Here is a 20,674-nt window from a genome sequence, read left to right as displayed (position 1 = left end):
CTGCAATTTCCATACCAAAGACATCTGCTTGGTGTTGTCTCCAACATTTGCTGCATGAGGTTGAAAAGGATGCATGTTGGACAAGAGTGTAAAAAATATAGACCCATCTATGCCAAAATGTGAAAAGGTATTTCTACTATGGGCTGCTACTTCCTCCCACAAATACAAGAAAGCAGTAAATGACTACGGTGTCCAGCTGCTGCAGACTGCTCCCTGACACTGGTGCTGCTCAGAATGGCAGAACAGCAGGCTGCTACATCATGCCATCCTGCTTCCTGAAGATCAGCTCACAGATACAACTATGAGGGCTGATAAAAAAATGATGCACTTAACAGGTAATAGGTGACAAATATTAAAATTCTTAAAACACTAAATGAGCTATCCTGAAGATATTTACGGAGGCAGCTGTGCACTTACCTTATCTATAGATGCCTTGAGAAAATTGTCCAGAAGAAGCCGTGCTTCAGCCAAAGAGCAGGAACTAATTACAACAGATGTATCTGTGGAGTCCAGTTCATCCTGTTTAAAGAAAACATGACAAAAAAGAAATGTGATTTCATTGTAGGTCACAAAAAAATGAGTATTTCAAAGAAAAAAAAAGCATCATCTTCCATACTAGAAATTTTCATACAAATGTAATCTTTGTCTGCACTAGTATTACATCCACGTGGATCATTATATTATATCTGTGTGGATTCTCAAGCTTGAAGGCAAAGTACCCGCTAGTAAATGCTGAATTGCATAATGTCTCAGATTTACACTTTTCAAACAATACGGATGAAGATCTCTGGTGCTCAGATCAAACAAGAAATCAGATCCAACATCATACACTTAAATGTCCTTTATATATTCTTCAGTACCATCCAGATCCTGTCCATGAAACAGTATGTTGTTTAATACCTTTGGAATTTGCAGTCTTTTAGTTTGGTGTTTTCTGATGTCATACAATCTGTTCTGTTACAAGGTGAATGACTTCAAGGGAGTCTTTTTTTTATTGTGAATGTTTCTGTATGAAAGCAGTTTTCCCATACTCCCTGCACCTGTTTCTTATCTGTTTGCACCAAGTATTGGACACACAGAATATTTTGTAATACATATACAGCTGGATGCCACTTCTCAGGTAAAAGCAATTTAACCCTTTAACATATGTATTTTAGCAAACAGTATGCATCAAACTGACTATATTATATTACAAATATTATAGCAAATAGAAGTGTATATGCATCTAACTAGCAAACAAAGTGTACATGCACTATTATTTTCACTACATATATATATATATATATATATATATATATATATATATATATATATATTTGTTTTCTCCATTAGACTGAAGTATATATGTCTAAATATATATCTAACAGTTTTCCCTTTTTTATTTTAAAATACAAAATAGTCTACATTGGTATATACTCTTTGATATTATGATTGATATGAAACACATTAGGAAACAAAGCCTTTAGATTTCTTTTGATGCAGCAACTTAACACAGTTTTATATTGTCAACACAATGACAACAAGCATTACTATTAGAGTTGGGTTGAACAACTTTTTTCTTTTGAAGATCATCCTGTAAAAATGTTTTACCAGTTATGAGCTGTATTTTGCAACTGCTGAACATGACTCTATACAGTGATGCTCTATACAGTAATTTTACATTGACAATGTTTGTGGATATTACTGCAAAGGCACTGCAGCCCTTGTGCTTTTGAAATAAACATGTCAAATGTCAAGCTTTGACATGTTACTATACATACAAATGAAGTGAGAAGCAAGTTCTATTAACAGTTTAGAACTTGACAGCAAAATTGTCTATTTACACAGATTTACAGAGAAAACATGGTTTATACACTGAAGAATTCTGTTTACATATTAAACAATTTACTGTACAGCATACGCTTGCTTGTACAGAATGTTTTTGTATATACATGGGCTATAATGTACACTCAGTGCAGTTTACAAACTTAGTATTAAACTGAAGCCTGTTAATTAAGTATTACTGGAACATTAAAATGTATTTTTATTTTTGTCTTACTACCATACATGTTTATGGTACCCTAATTACTTGACAATAAAAGGCATGGTTGTCTTTTAATAATTAACACAAACCAATATGTTTTTTCGTGTACCTTTATTTTAGTCCCTTCTGCAGTACTGTTTACACAGTCAGTGTAAAATTAGGTATTTGTACCCTCCCTTTGTTGTTGGCAAGAGGCCTGCATAATTTATCTGAACTGCATACCATGGCCTATTTACTGGCTGTACTCGGTGTAACCAGTTTTTTTTTTTTTTTACATTTAGCATTTACCTGCAAACAGACTATTAATGACATGCATGCAAAATTGTGATGTTTTAATACAATTACCAAATAAGATCTCTGCAGACGTTTGAGATTTTTGCTTAGTGCTGCACATAAACACTTAATTAGGTTTTATTTACAAATTTCAGTACCAACAACATTTTATCCCAACATTTCTTGTAACTATCCATCCCAGCCTGGGAAGATCCGAGCTCGCATAAAATAAAATGTCTTACTTTTTTTCTTCCTGAGCATTCCAGAAAATGTAGATCATAGTACATCCCTTAACCCCTTCAGCACTTCTCTTTACTTTTAGTCATCTGTTAATACACTAGTCATCTGTTAATACACTTGCAACTGCAGTTGTAAAACACTTAATTATAATAAGCATTTGCAATTTGCATAACTATGCATATATTTTAAACTTGTGCTTTATTTGCATTATGTACTCAGTACAACTTTATATTAGTAATATTACTTTTGTATACCTTTTTTTGCCAGGGTCTCTGCTACTTCTGGTGCCATTATACAATTACAAAATATTGTAAGAAACAAAACAGATATTGGCTTAACTAACACACGCTTAAAACAGATATATTTACATTTGCTGTTGCTCTTGTGCATTTTAAACAGATACACTTTAGGTGAAAAGAAAATACATGTGTCACACTTGTGACTATGTCTTTACTACTTTTAAATACTCTAATTTGATTTCTATGCACTAGAACTGTTATTTTATTTGAAATGGTGATTTTGAAATTATTTAACAGCTTAGCTATGAGAGGTTGCCCCTGCATGTATGCTATGAGAACAGCGTCATACATTTTACATTACTATTTAACTGATAAGTGTCTTGCTTTAACTGAATGAAAGTTGCATTAGATCCGGCTGTGTACACTAACCATTTTCTAAATGTAGAGTAGAATGTCATAAATTACTTATTAGTGTAGCTAACTGCTGGGTAAGATTTGGAATTTCTTCCTTTAACTCTTTACTAACCAGATTGTTTTGTCTTGTGATTCTGCACGGGCTGTCTGATGTTTCTCAGAATTTTGTTCTGCTGACTCTAAAGCTCTTATGCACTTCTGAAAAAATGCTTGCATATGTTATTTAAACTTTCTGAACTCACAGTCTCTTACAAGTTTATTAAATCATTCTGTCAGTTCTCCGTGAACCTCGTGTCTTTGTCCTTATCTGTTTGGTACTGTGCAGTGGCTTTCCACTTTTGTCCAACAAGATGTACAGCAGATTCTGTCAGTAACAGATATGACTGCTGTTGTAACTCTGAAATTAACATTTCACATGTGTTGACAGGACATAAATGTCTATTTGGAAATAATGCAAGTGTATGACCCTTATCTAGTTATTTACCATTAACAATGGTCTGAACTGTACCTTTTATGACATTGCACACAGATAGCAGTTTCATAGGACTTGCACCAGTTTCTTATCTGTTTGCGCCAAGTACCAGACACAAAATATTTTGTATTACATATACAGGTGGATGCCAATTCTCAGCTAAAAAAAGTTTAACCCTGTAATATATGTATTTTAACAAACAGCATGTATCCGACTATATTATCCTACATACATTATAGCAAATAGAAGTGTACATGCATCTAACTAGCAAACAGATGCACATGCACTATTGTTTTCACTACACACACACAAATATATAGACACAGACACACACTATATATATATATATATATATATATATATATATATATATACTATTAAACAGAAGTATATATATTTAAATGTATATCAAACACACTGTCTGGAGCACAACTACTAGGTAAACTGTGTATTGTACACTCAAACAGTGGACACATGTCACAAGGTACATCTCATTAGTGTGAAGTCACAGCAGAATTAAAATTGCTGTCCAAATTCCTGAAAACAAAACCATGAGTGAAAGGTGTAAGAAACCATGCAGCCTTTTATTACAGAGAAACCACATTTTACATGCAATGAACACCTTCCTCTTTCTACTTAGATTTCACAAACAAAAGAACTGAAATTAAAACAAAAAAATGCACCGTAACCAAAGACTCCCTAACCAGGAGCTAGGCTTTTTCATGAAACACTACTCACGGACACTGCTGTATGTGAACAAATGTATGTCATTACAGGGCTTTTTCATGCAAACTCAAATTAGTGGTATGCCAGATTCCCCTTTTCCCTACAACTCACAGCTGGTAAATTTAACTACAGGATGGTTGCTAAACCAAGAACTGCTGAGAGGAAAGGGGAAGAAAAGAGGGAAAAAAGGCTAAACCAGTGTCAAAGGGTCCGGGGTCTCGGGTGAAGTGGGCCATAGTCAGGAAGGACTCCTGAAGCAACCACTGCCTTCAAAGAAGGGCAATGGCCAAAGAAGGAGCAACCAATGGGCTTGCCAACCAGTAAATCCCACAGATGTAGAAGGCTCCAGGCTCAGGACTGAATATGTCTGCCATGGCTGTAACTGTTTAGCACCCTAAAGGGGTACACAACACTGGGGCTAGTAGAAAAGGAACACAGACAGAATGACTACAGACTGCAGCTAATGGGAGCAGTGGTTTATGGCAACATCTTGTTAATGTTATCAGTGACCAATGAGGTGACTTATACAGCTGTAGCCCATCTTGCTTAAAGTGAGTGACACCCCAACAAGTATGCAAGCCTAAAGAAAAGAAGCTTACTGCTAGATATGCCTAGTTGTGTGATCCATAGGGCATTTACAAATGAAAAATAGATTTATATTTTAAACCTCATTTACTAACTGTACTTAAAGAAACATTATGCCATCTACTGAAATGGAGACCTGCCATCCTGCAATTGTGAAATTAACAAAAATTAATACCATTCACCAGTGTAAATGGCAGCTGTTAAGTTTATACCACACCCCAAAGGGTACTCATGTAATTTTTTAAACTTGTTTATTCAGCCCCAAGAATTCTATCTCAAATACATTTACCAGTTCCCAGGATGCAATCTTTCTTTTAATGTTGTGCCTGGATAAAGATGAGGTGGTAATACACTAATGCAAAGACAATGCACTTCTCCCTCAGACCGCAACACCAACTTACTACTATAAGAGCTACAGATCTCCAAATAATTCTCTAACTTCAGCCCTAGTTTACTCCCCGCCTATGTAATCCTTACAAAATCAAACTAGTCCTTGACAATATACGTTATACCAAAACCCTCCAGTAGGTTCCTTGTTATCAGGGATTTCAGCGCCAAACTCCTTGAAGCTAACCCCTCCCTAGCATCACACAGCTAGTTTAAGCAAATACTAGACCTGCTTCATAACAGAAATCCATTCTTTTATTAGTCTAATAATTACCCATCACCCTACCAATCTCTCAATAATTCAAGTGCCCCTTCCATCAGAGTCTACTGCATATTGCATCACATCTTTCATTCTCCTAAAACCACATCACCATTTCCTTCTACAAAACAAAATACCTAAAATGCATTCAGGCCCTTCAAAACATTAAGAATACAAACTAAACAAACATTACCTCCATCCCAGATCCATCCTTGGCTATCCGCTCATTCACTAATTAGCTACTTCATCTACAAAACATTATCTAACTCTGCAAAGTCAGACACAACCAATGGATAACAAAGGAACTCCTCTCCCTTTTTTAAACTAAGGGAAGCAGTTTGGGCTACCTGGAAAAAGGAATCTCCCCCCCCCCCCCCCGAATATCCAGACAGGCTTGCTCTACTAATAAACCTTGCTAAAAAAGGCCACTAGAAGGAATAGAGTCCTTCACCTGGTTTTCACTTAAAATCTACCCTAAATAAACTAACACATTTCTGGAAGACTGTAAATTAAATCCAAGCTGCAGGCAGCCTACTTTTCATCGGAAAAAAATACCATCCATCATTTGGACCCCTCACAACTTTCGATTTTCTCAAATAATTCATTCAAAACCCATCCCATTGTCTCCCCCTCTTCTCACTATCCACAGACTCTCCAGAATCTCTCCCTTACACCCCCTATTCTACTGCAAGCTCACCTCAAACACAGACATTCTAATTCAACTTAATATTCCCTCTGATGTCAATGATACACATATGGTTTATCTCTCACTGCAAAGACTTTGTAATATACCTACTCAGAATCCTTTACAATAACTGCCTCACACACCTACTCAAAATTCTTAGCAATAACTGCCTGATGCACAACACTTTGTCATCCCTCCTGGAAGTAGCTTACATCCAACACCTTCAAACTTCCAGCAGACCTTCCATCACAAGTGACTTCAACCCATTTCAATCCTGCCTACTCTTGGGAAAATATCAGAAAAAAATGACCTACTTCCAGCTATACAATTAACTACACATCTACAAAATCCTGTCTCCTAGGCAACATGGCTTTTTGTTTGGACATAGCAACCACACAGCCCTGTTTGCTCTCACTGACTACATCTTTCTAACTTTATCAACCTTGCAAAACCCTCTGATATCATAGATCATCCACTTCTGTTTAGCGTTCACTGTATGGCAGGAATTAGCATTCAAGCTCTTCCTTGGTTCAAAAGCTTCCTTTCCAGCAGAAAATTTGCATCAAATAGCCACCTCCTTTTCTAAACTCACCCCTTAAACTCAGTTGCACACAAAGGATCAGTCTCCTTCCCACTTCTCTTCTCATAAGTCATCAATTCACTCCTGACACTTCTGCATCTTCCTATCACCCTTCACTCTGATGACATGCTCTAGAAGACACCCTTCACTCTGGTGACATGATCTAGAAGTCGGCCTTCACTCTGGTGACATGATCTAGAAGTCGGCCTTCACTCTGGTGACATGATCTAGAAGTCGGCCTTCACTCTGGTGACATGATCTAGAAGCAGCCTTCACTCTGGTGACATGATCTAGAAGTCGCCCTTCACTCTGATGACATGATCTAGAAGTCGGCCTTTACTCTGATGACATGATCTAGAAGTCAGCCTTTACTCTGATGACATGATCTAGAAGTCTCTCTTCCCACATTATCAAAGACCAAGACATGATCCAACTTTCCAACTGGTTAATTCAATGGACACTACTTCTAAATACTAAACACAAATGTGTGCTCTCTGGGACAAAACAAAAGCTCTCTAAAGTCCCCAGCAGTAAGATTGAAGTGACAAATGCCAAACCACACAAGACTGGCCAAAAAATGAACAGTTTTGAATGCAAGCTTGAATACAATACAAACAGCTCACTGGCAAGGAGAGAAGCACCCCCTGCTAATTATATTTGTTTTTTGCCCTTTTCCCACTGTAGTGCAATTCTAACTTTACAGAAATACACTGACTTTTTAGTGCTTTAAAAAAATCTGGTAACAAAAGGCTTCAACCTTGCATGTTTCAGTCTTTTAAACATCTGATGCTTTGATATTATGAATATATTTCCATTACTCACTACTAGAATATGGCCATCCCTGGTAGCATCAGCCTCCATGAAAAAAAAACTCTACTCCCTACAAACTTCTTTAACACCTGGAGGTTCATTAAAAACTTTCACCCAGACAGGCAGCAGTGCCAGGTGCATGCCAAAGCCCACTGTCTGCCCAACCAGCCATGAAAGGTCCATGCCTAAGCCAACTGTCTGTCAACTACTCGTAGAATACAACTGCCAACAGGGACTATATGCTGAATATACTCCATACTCTCTGCATAATCAAATCACTAATCGTTCTGTTTCTCTGTCAGATGCCTACTTCCATGGATCTCAGAGTAGAACATTAAATCCTTGCCTCCCAACATAAACATACTCCAAAAAACAAAAACAAAGATTTGCTGCACTGATCACAGTTTTTCTATTCTTTGTCCTCACATCTGCTCACAGATATTAATTCCTCATTCACAATTTTCAGGAAAGCAATCAATTTTTCTTCAGAAATGTAAGCTGCACTTGCACATGTTAAATTAGCTGACCCAATCCAAGACTACCATCACATCCGAAACCCCTCAGTACCAAGTCTCAAACACTTGCACCACACAGACCAACTTATTCCTGTGTTCTACATTTCTATGAAACTCCAGCCCTCTCTACATATGAAATCTCTTTTTTTACACTCCTATACCAAACATAATCCATACTCTGCGTATAATTATTCCACATCTGGACTGCAGTATGCATATGCTGTGTTACAATTCTTAAATTAAACTGTATAATTTGTTTTTATACCTTGTGATAAAATCATGCAGGTTTTTTTTTTTTTTTCCAAGCTCTCAGGGTGAACCTATAAACAGTCAAACACAGCCATTACTGTATCCTGGTTAGTGAAATTAAATACTTGCATAAAAATGTTAGCAAATAAAATCTCCAGCAACCAGTCTCAAGCACTAGCACCCACCAGCCCCTCTATTCTTGTTTCCTATCAGCTAAGATCTTGGGCGGGAAAGTCCTGACACACCATAATATAGCATATGAGGGTTTCTTTTCTTACTTTCCCTGCATCTCTTCCACCCTCTCCAGAAGTAACAGAAGTGCAGTAACTGAGACCTGGTTCAAGGCTCCAGAGAGCACCCCTGCAATACCAGGCTACAACTCTTACCACACTTTTCGGCCACAAAACCAAAGACCGAAACACTAAAGGTGGAAGAGTGTCCATATTCACCAAGGGTATTCACACCTCCAGGCTAGTTGCCCAACACAATGCATCTGAAATTCTCCAGGTGCAACTAACACTAGGTAAGACTGCAATACATATTGTAGCTTGCTACAGATCCCCCACCATGCCCCAAGATTCTCACTACACCTTTCTAAACATACTGGAAAATATCAGGATACAACCAAACACCCTAATACTGGGTGATTTCAACTACCCTGCCATTAACTGGGAAAACTACTTGGGTACCAACTCCTTTTCCCAACGGTTCTTGGAATTCATAAATTCCAGCGCCCTGGATCAACTAATCCATTGTCCCACCAGGGGCTCCAATATCCTAGACCTGGTCATTACATGAGAGATAGATGCTCCACACCAGTGGTCACCCCCGCATTGGTCAGGTCTGACCATAAACAAATCACCCTTGACATCCACATCCCACCCCCACCCCACAGTAAGGAAACCTCCTTAAAAAACTTCTCCAAAGCCAACTTCGTGCTACTGAAGTCAGACGTGACAAACTTCATGACACCCATGCAGACGGGATCTGAAAGTTCGACTGCAGAATCCTACACTAATGCACTGTACAAGCACATCCACTCGTGCATGAATCGTGCCATCCCAAATAGAACCCAGATTCTCTTCTCCAAAAAAAGGAAGCTCTTCTCCAAAAAAAGGAAGCCAATCTGTTGGTCCCCTGCTATAAACAAACTATACAACAGAAGGAAGAAACTGTTGCAGAAAAGAAGAAAATCCCAGGATGCAAAAAAACTCCCTCACCAGCCTCAGTAAGAAGCTGAGATCCCTCAAAATCTTCAAAAGCTAGTTACAAAAATAACATTGCCAAAGATTCCAAAGACAACCACAAGGCATTCTATAGTTATGTCAAGAATCTAAATGGCAATGCTCAGATCTGCTCTGAGCTACAACAGAATGGCATTAAATATACTGATCCCAAGGATATTGCCAATATCCTGGCAGATCGATTTAGTGCCAACTTCACCCCCCTCTCACCCCCTAAAGGGCCCATCTCAATACCAAAAGATAGCCAAATTCTGGTAATCACGGCCACACAGATAGAAACCGCACTCTCCAAAGCTAGGAATACAGCATCCATGGGACCAGATGACATCCTAGGCTGTGTATTACATGAACTACAAAATGAACTGGCACCTCACTTAAGTGTCATGTTTAATCATAGCCTCACCTCAGGCTTCGTGCCCACTGAGTGGCACACAGCTACAGATATCCCACTTCACAAGGGGGGATCCGCCTTGGATCCCGGGAACTACCGTCCCATCAGTCTGACAAGCCTGATCTGCAAGGGCATGGAACACGTTATCATGGAACTTATAAACAAAGACATTGTCAACCTTCAAACACTGGACCCCACCCAGTTTGGGTTTGTGAAGGGCCGATCTTATCTCCAGAATCTGATTGACTTCTTCAAATCAGTCTCCACAGCTGTAGACGAGGGTAAGGCAGTCCACACAGCCTATCTGGACCTCACCAAGGCCTTCGACACCATCCCCCACTCTGGAATCATATATAAACTTACAAAGCTGGGCATAAACCCCTACATCACTCGGTGGGTTGCCAACTGGCTTACTGACAGAACCCAGACTGTAAAAGTAGCCGACTCCAAATACAGCTCCAGACAAGTGACAAGTGGAGTACCTCAGGGTTCAGTCCTGGGACCACTCTTGTTTGGCATCTACTTCTCTGAAGTACAGGCCAACACTAAGGGACTCTGGCTAACAAAGTTCGCAGATGACTGCAAACTGGGAGCCATTACTGAATCCCCAAATGATGTAGATATTCTACAAAAGGGCCTTACAGAAACAGATGCCTGGTGCCAGAGCCATGGGCTCAAGCTTAATGCCAAGAAATGTATAGTTATCCCCTTTGGAAAAATACATGTACACATGAATTACCACATAGGTGGCAGGACACTAAACATCGAAAGTGTGATGAGAGACTCAGGGACACAGGTGGACAGTGGTCTCACTTTCGATAACCACATCGCCAAAACAGTCAGGAAATCCTATGTGGCACACCTCATCTCTAAGGGCTTTTCATCCAGGAAAAAAGGAGGTCATTGTCCCACTGTACTCATCCCTCATTAGACCCATTATAGAGTATAATGTCCCGTTTGGTATGTACCTCACAAGAAATCTGCAATAGCTGGAAAGGCCACAGAAACAGCTCATTAAAAGAATCACAGGCCTAAAGCAGATGCCATATGCTGACCGTCTAAAAAAACTCCAGCTATACTCTGTGGCATATCGTCTACTCAGAGGCGATCTCTGCTTAACATACAAGGCCATGTCAAACCCTGAGCTGTTGGACATGCTCCACTTAAAGAAATCCCAATCCCTCAGAGCCATACGCTCCAGGGATCTAAACCTTGTCATCATAATGAACAAAACATGTTGGAGGGATAGGTTACTGACCCAGAGACTCCCCATACTCTGGAATAGACTGCCCATACATGTCAAGCAGAGCGCCTCCTTGGTCCTCTTCAAAAGGAACCTTGATGATTGGATGGGAGATAGGAAATTTACCCCGGGGATCATGTCAGTCGCCCTGCTAGACAGGGGTCCAGAGAAGTAAATATTGCAGGAAGAAATATCCAGGGACTTGTTATGGCTAGGCTTGTATAAGCCCTAGGGCCGAAAGCCTAGTACCAACCTATGAACCTATAAGAATGTACAGTGGTTCCATGCTTCAACACTTCTATAATGACCACTGGGTGTGCAAATGAGAAATTGCCTCTCCAGAAGATCTGCAGTAAATATGTACTGCAACCTACCAAAAGCAAATGCCACAGCCAACCTGCCCACAGAAGCAGAGTTAGCCAAGTGTCCTTTTCCTCCTTCCCGTGGTCAGCCATCTAACCCCAGAATTGCTCTTGGAATGGAACCCAAGTATACCTTGTCCTTGTGAACATGGGTCAGGCAATGTGTAAACAAACTTCTACTAAAAGTAAAGAGGAATGGCTAAACATATTTGACCGAGGCATAAAACCTACACAATAAAGTCATGCATGTGCCTCTCTGTGTAGTCAATTTAAGACTCAAAATAGAAAACAAATATGTCACCACAGTAACAAAAAAAAATAAATATATATATACATACATACATACATACATGCATACACACACACACATTTTTTTCATATATATCACTAACACAGTCACTAACACAGCTGGAAGCCAAGGTGGTGCAGCAGTTAGCTTTGTCGCCTCACAGCAAAAGGTTCTCCCATTCGATTCTCGGCTGGAGCGTCTTCTGTGTGGAGTCTGCATGGCCTCCCCGTGGTCGAGTGACGTTAAAGACATGCAGGTAGGTGCGAGCGTGAATGGGCGTGCCTTCGTTGAAGGTTGGGCATCGGGCTGGCAACTCGGCACCGTAAAAACCCACTGCCAATCATGAGCGGACCGGAGTTTTGCTGTGGCAAACCCTAACCGGGAAAAGCCGAAAGTCACTAACACAGCTAAACATCTAGTAGCAGTTTTGTAACATGCCCCACAAAGACATGTAGGAGGCCTCAAGTTTAGTTCCAAAGACTTCCTGCAAAATCATCACAGCATGCAAGTACTAAAACCACAGCCACAATCCTTACCACCTAGTGCTGCAGGAACAAAACTCCCTTCCACGAAACTTTACCAAGTTCCTAAGGCCTACAGCACCAGCCACAAAAACATTACAGAATTAAGCGAGGACACTTATCTACTTACAAAAAACCCTCATCAGCTAATGCACTTAACAATGCCAAGTGACTTTGCATAACAAGAGACCAGTGTCACATCTAATATGGGAGTTAGTATCTTTAAGGGAACTAGAGCTACTTGGGCAGGGTGTGTCACATGATCTCTTCCTTCATGTTTACAGATAGTTACCAGGCATCCAGCCCAAGAGACGGCAGAGCCCAGCACTGTGATTATGAGAAAAAATTCTTTGGAATCTGCTTGGGGTATAAAAATGCCTGTGCATCACTTCCAAGCAAAAATCTTACATTTTAAAGGCTTTGTTGCATATTTCAGTATTTCAGAGACACACATATATCCTGCCACTGTTTCACTGTGAACTGCTTATCCACGCTCTTCCCAATCCTTTGTAACCTCCTCCGATTCTTATAGTTATTGTGCAATATTTATTTTTTTTAAACAGCAGCTTCTCTTCTTGATTCATCTGAAAACTTCTTTCATTCAGGTTCCCCTATTCCTCTTTGCCTGTACTCAGATATCAATCCTCGAAACAGAATTTAGTCTATAGCTTGCAGTCTAAATGCCTTCTTGGCCTCTTCCCATTCTGTTACCACTTCCTGTCTAGTTATTTGCTCCTAATAGCTTGGTTCCTTTTCAGTTTACTGCAGCAATTCTAGACCCTGATCGCTGCCCCCCTAACTGCAGTCATGCCTATCTGCAGAATCCCCTTTCTCCACTGCAGTGTTGGCTTAGTTCTTAGCATACTTTCTGCTACTTTAGGTACATAATATTCAGCATGGCTGTTATTCTTAAGGAGACAAATCCAAAATCCCACTACCTCCTTATTCCTTGAATGTATTTACAACTTCCCCGCTGGTTGATAAACATATGCCTGACCTGTATATAAAACTAAAGGGACTAAATATTTTCACTACTTGCATCTTACTTATCTCTAAAGACTTTCCAGTTTCTCAGTTTTTGTTATCTTTTTAGTCTCTTCTCACACACAGTGGATATAAAAAGTGTACATAGCCCTGTTAAAATGCCATTTTTTGTGATATAAAAAAAAAAGAGACCACAGTAAATCATTTCAAAACTTTCCCCACCTTTAATGTGACCTGTAACCTGTACAATTCAATTTAAAAACAGACCCTAAACCAATAGAAAATCTGTGGGGTGACCTGAAGAGGGGTGTGCACAAGAGATGTTCCCACAATATGACAGATTTGCAGCGCTTTAGCAAGGAAGAGTGGGCAAATATTGCCAAGTCAAGGTGTGCCATGCTGATAGACTTCTACCCAAAAAGACTGAATGCTGTAATTAAATCAAAAGGTGCTTCAAGAAAGTATGTTTAATAGTTTTCCACACACAACAAAGTATTAATTTAAGTGTGTGTGGATTTATGCAACCAGTGTATTGTATGTTTTTTATTTTTTACATTTTTTTCCCCTAACAAATTTGTTTTTCAGTTTTTTATATCACAAAAACCTAGCATTTTAACAGGGGTGTGTACACTTTTTATATCCACTGTTTTCTTAGCTGCCACAACAAATCTTTTTTAAACCCATATGCCTAAATACTTCATTTTATGTCACCATAAATATTATTGCTGAACCAGTTCCTGTGTGGGTACATAGTTCACAGCTATATCCTTTTTTATCTGCATTCATTTTATATCCCAAAGACTTGAATCTGTCTCAGAATGTGCCATAACACTAAGATGGCATTTTCTAGTTATATCAGGTACAAAATAATACTGTCTGCAAATAAAGCCAACTTTTTCTGAGTATCATAACAATTATATCGTTGAATTTGCGAGTGCATTATTCTTATGTTGAATGCTCTATATAAAATGCAAACAAACCCTATTAGTGCATCAGGGAATGCAGATGCTTCCTCTGCCCTACTCAAAATAACACCAGCTTGCTTTGTTGAATGCTTTCAGTGCATGAAGACCCACCAAAAGGGATTTCTCTTATACTCTGCTTCCTCTGGATCATCATTATTCTATTAATGTTATCAAATGTTCATTTCCCCTCCACAAAACCATACTGATCCACATCTATAAATTTTGGTAACACCTTTACCATTCTTTTACCTGTTCTAGACAAACACTTTACAATCACGGTTTAATAATGAAATGGGTCTATATGATGATGTCTGAAGGGTCTTTACAGTCATTAGGTATTACAGCAGTCACATCTTTTTTCCAGGACATTGGTACTTCCTTCTTCTTTTAAAATACAGTTAAAGCCTTCAATATCTTTATCACTTTCTTCCCTCCTAGCTTCCAAACTTCAACAGAACACCATCTATTCCTAAAGACCTTCCTGCACACTGATTATATATACCATATTTTTTCCTATCCTATTAATTGTGGAGTCTTATCTACCCCTAATCTTAGCATACTTAAGTCTTCCATAAATATTTCCACTTGTGATTTTTATTTCCACACTCCTCTGCTATACACACATTTTCATAAAATTTCTGAAATAACTCCAATACCTGCTCAGGATCTCTGGTTGTTTTTCTTGTTATAGGCTGCCCAAGTTTGGTGAAAACCCTTTCTACTTTGTGCAGCCCAAGTCATTGTGCTAAAAAAATTTAAGTTCTGGAGTTATCAAAAAAGCAGTTGCTCAACAGCAATCTTTCTAAACTCATGCACATTACCCAGATATTCCCTTATTTTCTCTAGCACTCTGCATTTGAACATCCCATTTTCTGAAAGAGTCCCCTTATTCTGCAACACTTAAACCTTTGTTAGCCCCTCCAAATAATCTGTGTTACTTAACCATATCCCTTTTTTTCTTTTTATTTCTACCCTATTTTTAAACACCACTCATTTCATCCCACTCACTACTTTCCCTAATAACTCAAATAATTTTGACTACTCAATTCCTTAAATTCTTCTGTTTTTGACAGATAGGTAGGGAAGCGGTAGGGAAGCACCAGTGTCTTATTTTTAATTCATGAACCTGTATTTTTATCTTCGTTATTGGCGCATGATCTAAAATAGTTACTGGATGTGTCTCAAAGATTACAGTTAAATGCACATGTTCCTGTGCAATACAACTGTCTAGTCGAATCCAGTTACTGTATCTTGGAGAACAATCTCAGAGCCATTACTGAATTCACGTCTTTCATACTAAATATTTTCATAACTTTCTTCAGAAATCTACTTTATTTTGTTAAATTTTCCATTTTAGGTCCCCAGATTACATCCTCACTGTTGCAAGTCAAGTTCCAGTCCACACTTGTAACATTCCTTCCTGATTATTTCTCCAAAAATGTTCATAAGTTTCATAATAGCAGTTTTAGATAGAATACAAATACCTGCCATAGGAATCCTCCCTAGCCAGTAACCCCTTACTACCTACAAACCTACCCTTACAATGTTTTTCCCCAACTTCTATCACTATTGGAGTTCTTCTAGCAATTAGTAAAAGGTTTATTTTCCTTTGTCTCTGATATTGTGCTGAATATCCATCCTGAAATCCATTCATCAGATTTATATATGCTCACCTTCCAAACGCATCTCCTGGAGCATGGCTAATTTCACTCTGATTTTCTTAATATAATGCAATGGCCTTACCTTTTTGTCTATACATATGAGACTATTTATGTTCCAAAGTAATATAGCTATTGTAGCCATTTTAAGAAGTCACTATTCCCACCTATTATATATGACCGCTTTTTTAAATGTTTATTTCTGGCTTTTGAGTTACACGCACACACTAAATACACGCACCCACTAAGGTTTCCCTCTTCATAGCATTTATCCTTTGTATCATGAAAAGTATGGCAACTAATGCAAGCCGATTTGCACGTTCTTCAAAAAGGCATCTACATAATCATATTCAAGGGGTAACATAAGTCACAGTATTAAGACCATTGTCTAGGACTTATTCTGGGTAATGCTGGTCTTTATATATTCTTTAGATACATATATAACTATGGAAAAAAAAGCTTCTTGTCGCACACAAAAACATCTTTGACAACACAGGCTGGATGTTCTTCAGTCTTTCATTTTATCCCATCCAAAGAGTTAACAATAGTTCAACTCAAACTGCATACAAAGTATAATTTTATTTTCATATTTTAACACAAATGTATTCCTGTGTAATGTGGTCATCTTTAAATTTATTTATTTTTTCACTAATGAACAGAATTTCCTTCAGCATTTTTTCAGTTTTTGGTAAAAGTGACCTCATTACAACCATCAGTAAGTTTAAGGCTTCACAGATATTGGTAAGAAAAAACCTTGACTATGACCCAAGTGATCACAGTTCAAGTAGAGGTGTGAGAGCTTTACATTGCAGGCTGAAAAGATGGGTTATTTGTCCTAGAAGGGGGTTGGTTCCTGGCAAGTCCACTTAGCTTGGCATCCTGACAGAGTCTCTACCAAAGGAAGGGGACTGAGTAAAGGCTCTAGTGTGGCCATCTAAGCTTCTGACAGCAGCCAGTTTTGCCTTTACACAAAGGAGCATGATGCAAACTGAAACAGAGCCACAAACAATCCCTACAGTGACAAAGGTATCCATATTTTCATCTGGGGGGAATAGTTTGGCCATTCTTTCTTAATGGTTTCAGTGCCAGGATGGTGGTAGATAGCAACAAATAACCATAATATGTGCCTGGATGAGGGCTCCTCCAGAAGGCTTCTGCCCTATGAGATTTTAAGACGAGAGACCCTACCTCTAGGGAACAAATTATGTCCTATATCACTGTTGCAGTATCCAAAACAGAGGGGATCTCATACCTAGAGCAGCCCAATGCTTGGCCAGCATACAAAAGCCGAAGAATCTTGTATGCTCTGTAAGTCACACTTATGTTCCCTGCACAGAAGGTGGGGCATAAGGGAGACGTATGGATGCAACGTCCCAAAAAGTACAGTTGTGTACACTTGCCATAAATGTAGGTGTTCGAGTCTATTCACTGTTGCAGTCATCACATTTGGGTTATCCCTGCCAGGGTAGCCCTTGGTTGGCCCAAATACCAGAGACTTAGTATTTCTTCGTCAGTTGCTGTCGCTTGAGGACTGACATCAGGTCATCAGTAGTATAAAATAAGGCAGCCGATGCCATTACATCAGTTTTTCTTGCCCTAATCTGTCAGCAGCCCCCAAAGTAGGAGGTCAGGTTCTGGTGGAAGAACCCCAACAGTGGAAAATAAATACAAATATGTCCCTTGTAAGGAAAGGAGAACAACAAGGAAGAATGGTAATAAAAGGAGAAAGAGAAAAAAGGGGATGGAGGAAGGGGAACCAGGACTGCAACAATGAATACACTCGAACAGCTACATTTATGGTAAGTGTACACAACTGTACTATATTTTTCGTGTTTCACTGTTGCAGTCATCACATTTGGGTAGATTCTCAAAGCTGAGGAAATGGGTGGAGGCAGTCGAGGAAACTAGGGTCTGGCTAGGATGCCCCTGAAAGACTGCAGAGGCAAACCCTGCCCTGGATTTGGAGAAGAGAGGCAGGTGGTACTACTTGGTAAAACTGTGAACAGATACCAGGTGGCAGCCTCCAGGATGTCCCTGATAGGGACTCCTCTGAGGAAAGCTGCAGAGGTGGAGGCTGCTCTGGTGGAGTGTGTCCTGACCCCCTTGCGGGAGGCTTTCCATGCTGTTTGTAGCAGAAATAGATGCAGTGTGCTATCCATTTGGAAATTGTTTGCTTGGAGATAGCTTTGCCTTCTGCCCCTGTATCAAAGCTAACCAGCAATTGACTTTCTGAAGTATGTAGTCCTGTCCAGATAGAATCTGAGCTGTCTGTGCACATCTAGAGAGTGAAGAATCCTTTCCCCCTTGTTCTGGGCATTAGGAAAGCAGGTGGGCAAATGAATGTATTGGTTGAGAGCCACACTGGACACCACCTTGGGCATGAAGGATGGGTTAGTTCTGAGGGATACCCTGTCTGCATGAAAGATGATGAAGGGTTCCACAGCCATGAGTGCTTGCAGCTCAGAGACTCTCTGGCTGAAGTGATGGCCAGAAGGAATGCCGTCTTCCAGGAGAGAAATTTTAGCTCTGCAGAAGAAGCTGGTTAGAAAGGGTCAGGGTGAGCTTTTCCAAGACAAAGTTAAGATCCCAAGCTGGTGTTGGTGCCCTTCTGGGGGGCCTCAGGTTGCTAGCCCCTCTGAGGAACTGTTTGATCAAAGGGTGTGAGAAAAGGGGCTGCTCAGTGGGAAAATGAGCAGAAATAGAGGCATGAATTTTTATAGAGGAGAAAGAGAGGCCACTGTGTAGTAGGTTAGCTAAGTAATCCAGGATGAGAGGGATGGAGGGCTGTGCCGTATTGGCTCCCTTAGCCTGGACCCAAGTGCAGAATGTTTTCCATTCATCTGCATAACACTTTCTGGTGCTGGGACGTCTGGCCTCATGGATAACATTCCAGAACCTGTTTACTGAGGATGGCAGATTGGTTGGGAGTTCGGGAATAAGTCAAGCTGCCAAACTGAGTGCCTGCAATTGGATATGCATGAATTCCCCTTTCCTCTGAGTCAGGAGTTTGGAATCTGAGGAAGATGCCATGGAGGCAGTGAGGACAGGTTGCACAGCAAGAGGTACCAGTGTTGTCACGGCCAGTCTGGAGCTATAAAAATGGTCCTTGGTTTTTCCTCCCTTATTTTGAGCAGTACTCTGGGGATGAAAGGTAGGGGAGGAAAGGCATAGACTGACCCAGGGGAAGGACAGGGCATCCACTTTCAAAGTCATGCAGTGATGCTCCTGGGTGCAGAATTTGCTGAGCTGATGGGTTGGTGTGGGAGGCAAAGAGGTCAACCTTCGGGGTTCCCCATTTCTGAGTTATGAGGGTGAAGGTACTTCTGTTGAGTTGCCACTTGTGTGGGTCCAGAAGGTTTCTGCTTAATTGGTCTGCCAGATAGTTGAGAGAGCCTGACAGGAATTGTGCTAACAGGTGTAGTTGCATGGAAGAGTTTCAGAAAAATATTCATTTTTATATATGTCTAATGCTTATTAAAAGCTAAAAGGGTTAACACATTTCATTCTATTTTATGTACAGCTTAATTCTGTATGAAATTATAAGATGATTTTTCAAACCACAGTATGCTTTCCAAAACTGCAAGATGCACCCTGACCTAGTATTTGCTAGCACAGCAAAATTCATGTTTATGCCTTTCGGAAATGTACTGAGAAGCAGGTGATTATCTGCTAGGTCAGGAAAATGTATAAATAGAACAATACTGTTTTCTTTAATATGACTGAATATGAACAATCAGCTCTGTTCGTGTTATGAGAACATGCACAGCTGCGGAAAAGAAGAGATACATGAAACAAAAGACTGCTTGAAGAATCAGTACTTGCTTTGTGCTCAAATTAGCTATAGTACCTTGAATGGTAACATAACATAGTGGTAGGCTGTATCTAACCAGTGGTCACCAAGGCCACGTTGTTTTTCTTAGGAGGTTTTTCATAAAATTGATAGTGCAAGCAGAAAATCATGGACAAACAGCTGCTATGTAATGATGATGTTAAAACTTGTAATATGTTACGTCAGCTTGGTAGGCAATGTCTTATTAAAAAATGTATAAAAATATCTGCACTTCCTGATTCTAGTTAGACAAACTCTGTATTAGCACGTTTTTGTCTCCTTGCTGCAAGATTAAAGTGCCTTAACCTGAACCTACTGTGTATTGATCATTTTTAAAGTTTATTTTTCCTATGACAGATTGGTCCTTCGGACCGGAAATCTCTCGCTCTAGCTCAGGTCAGATGGGCTCAGTGGCATGAAACCGTATGGGGAAGAGGCCACATCGGTTCTTCTGCTTTGAAAGACCTCCGACTGAATTGTCGTTCAAAAGAGGCCAGCCACTGTTTCTGATCTGCGATTGGAGGACGAGTCAACAGTTCCGGTGAGACTATCAATCACAGAGGCTCAGGTAAGGAGGAATTTACCTTTTCTTTGTTTCAGATCAGGGACTTGTTACAGTATTTGTTTTTGTCAGGGAGATTTTATATAAATCAGGGACAAAAAAGATTGCTGTCTTGTCATAGATCAGGGAAACAGGATAGGTAGGCAGTTATTCTAGATAAACTGTGAAA

At 39.7% G+C, this 20,674-nt stretch overlaps 1 protein-coding gene across 2 annotated transcripts in view; it reads right to left on the bottom strand.

The window, feature by feature from the left end:
- KIF21B (kinesin family member 21B) overlaps nucleotides 1-20,674 on the bottom strand; it is a 1,412,490-nt gene that overhangs the window by 332,735 nt on the left and 1,059,081 nt on the right. For both annotated transcript variants that reach the window (XM_044076606.1, XM_044076607.1), the window contains exon 21: nucleotides 418-519. In XM_044076606.1, coding sequence (XP_043932541.1) covers nucleotides 418-519 — 102 coding nt within the window. The remainder of the gene's footprint in view (nucleotides 1-417; nucleotides 520-20,674) is intronic.

This window comes from Protopterus annectens, chromosome 7.part0 (genome assembly GCF_019279795.1).
Source record: "Protopterus annectens isolate FY-2018-M chromosome 7.part0, PAN1.0, whole genome shotgun sequence".
NCBI classification, from domain to species: Eukaryota; Metazoa; Chordata; order Ceratodontiformes; family Protopteridae; genus Protopterus; species Protopterus annectens.
The sequence above is the reverse complement of the archived record's forward strand: the minus strand, read 5'-3'. Positions and strand labels throughout refer to the sequence as shown.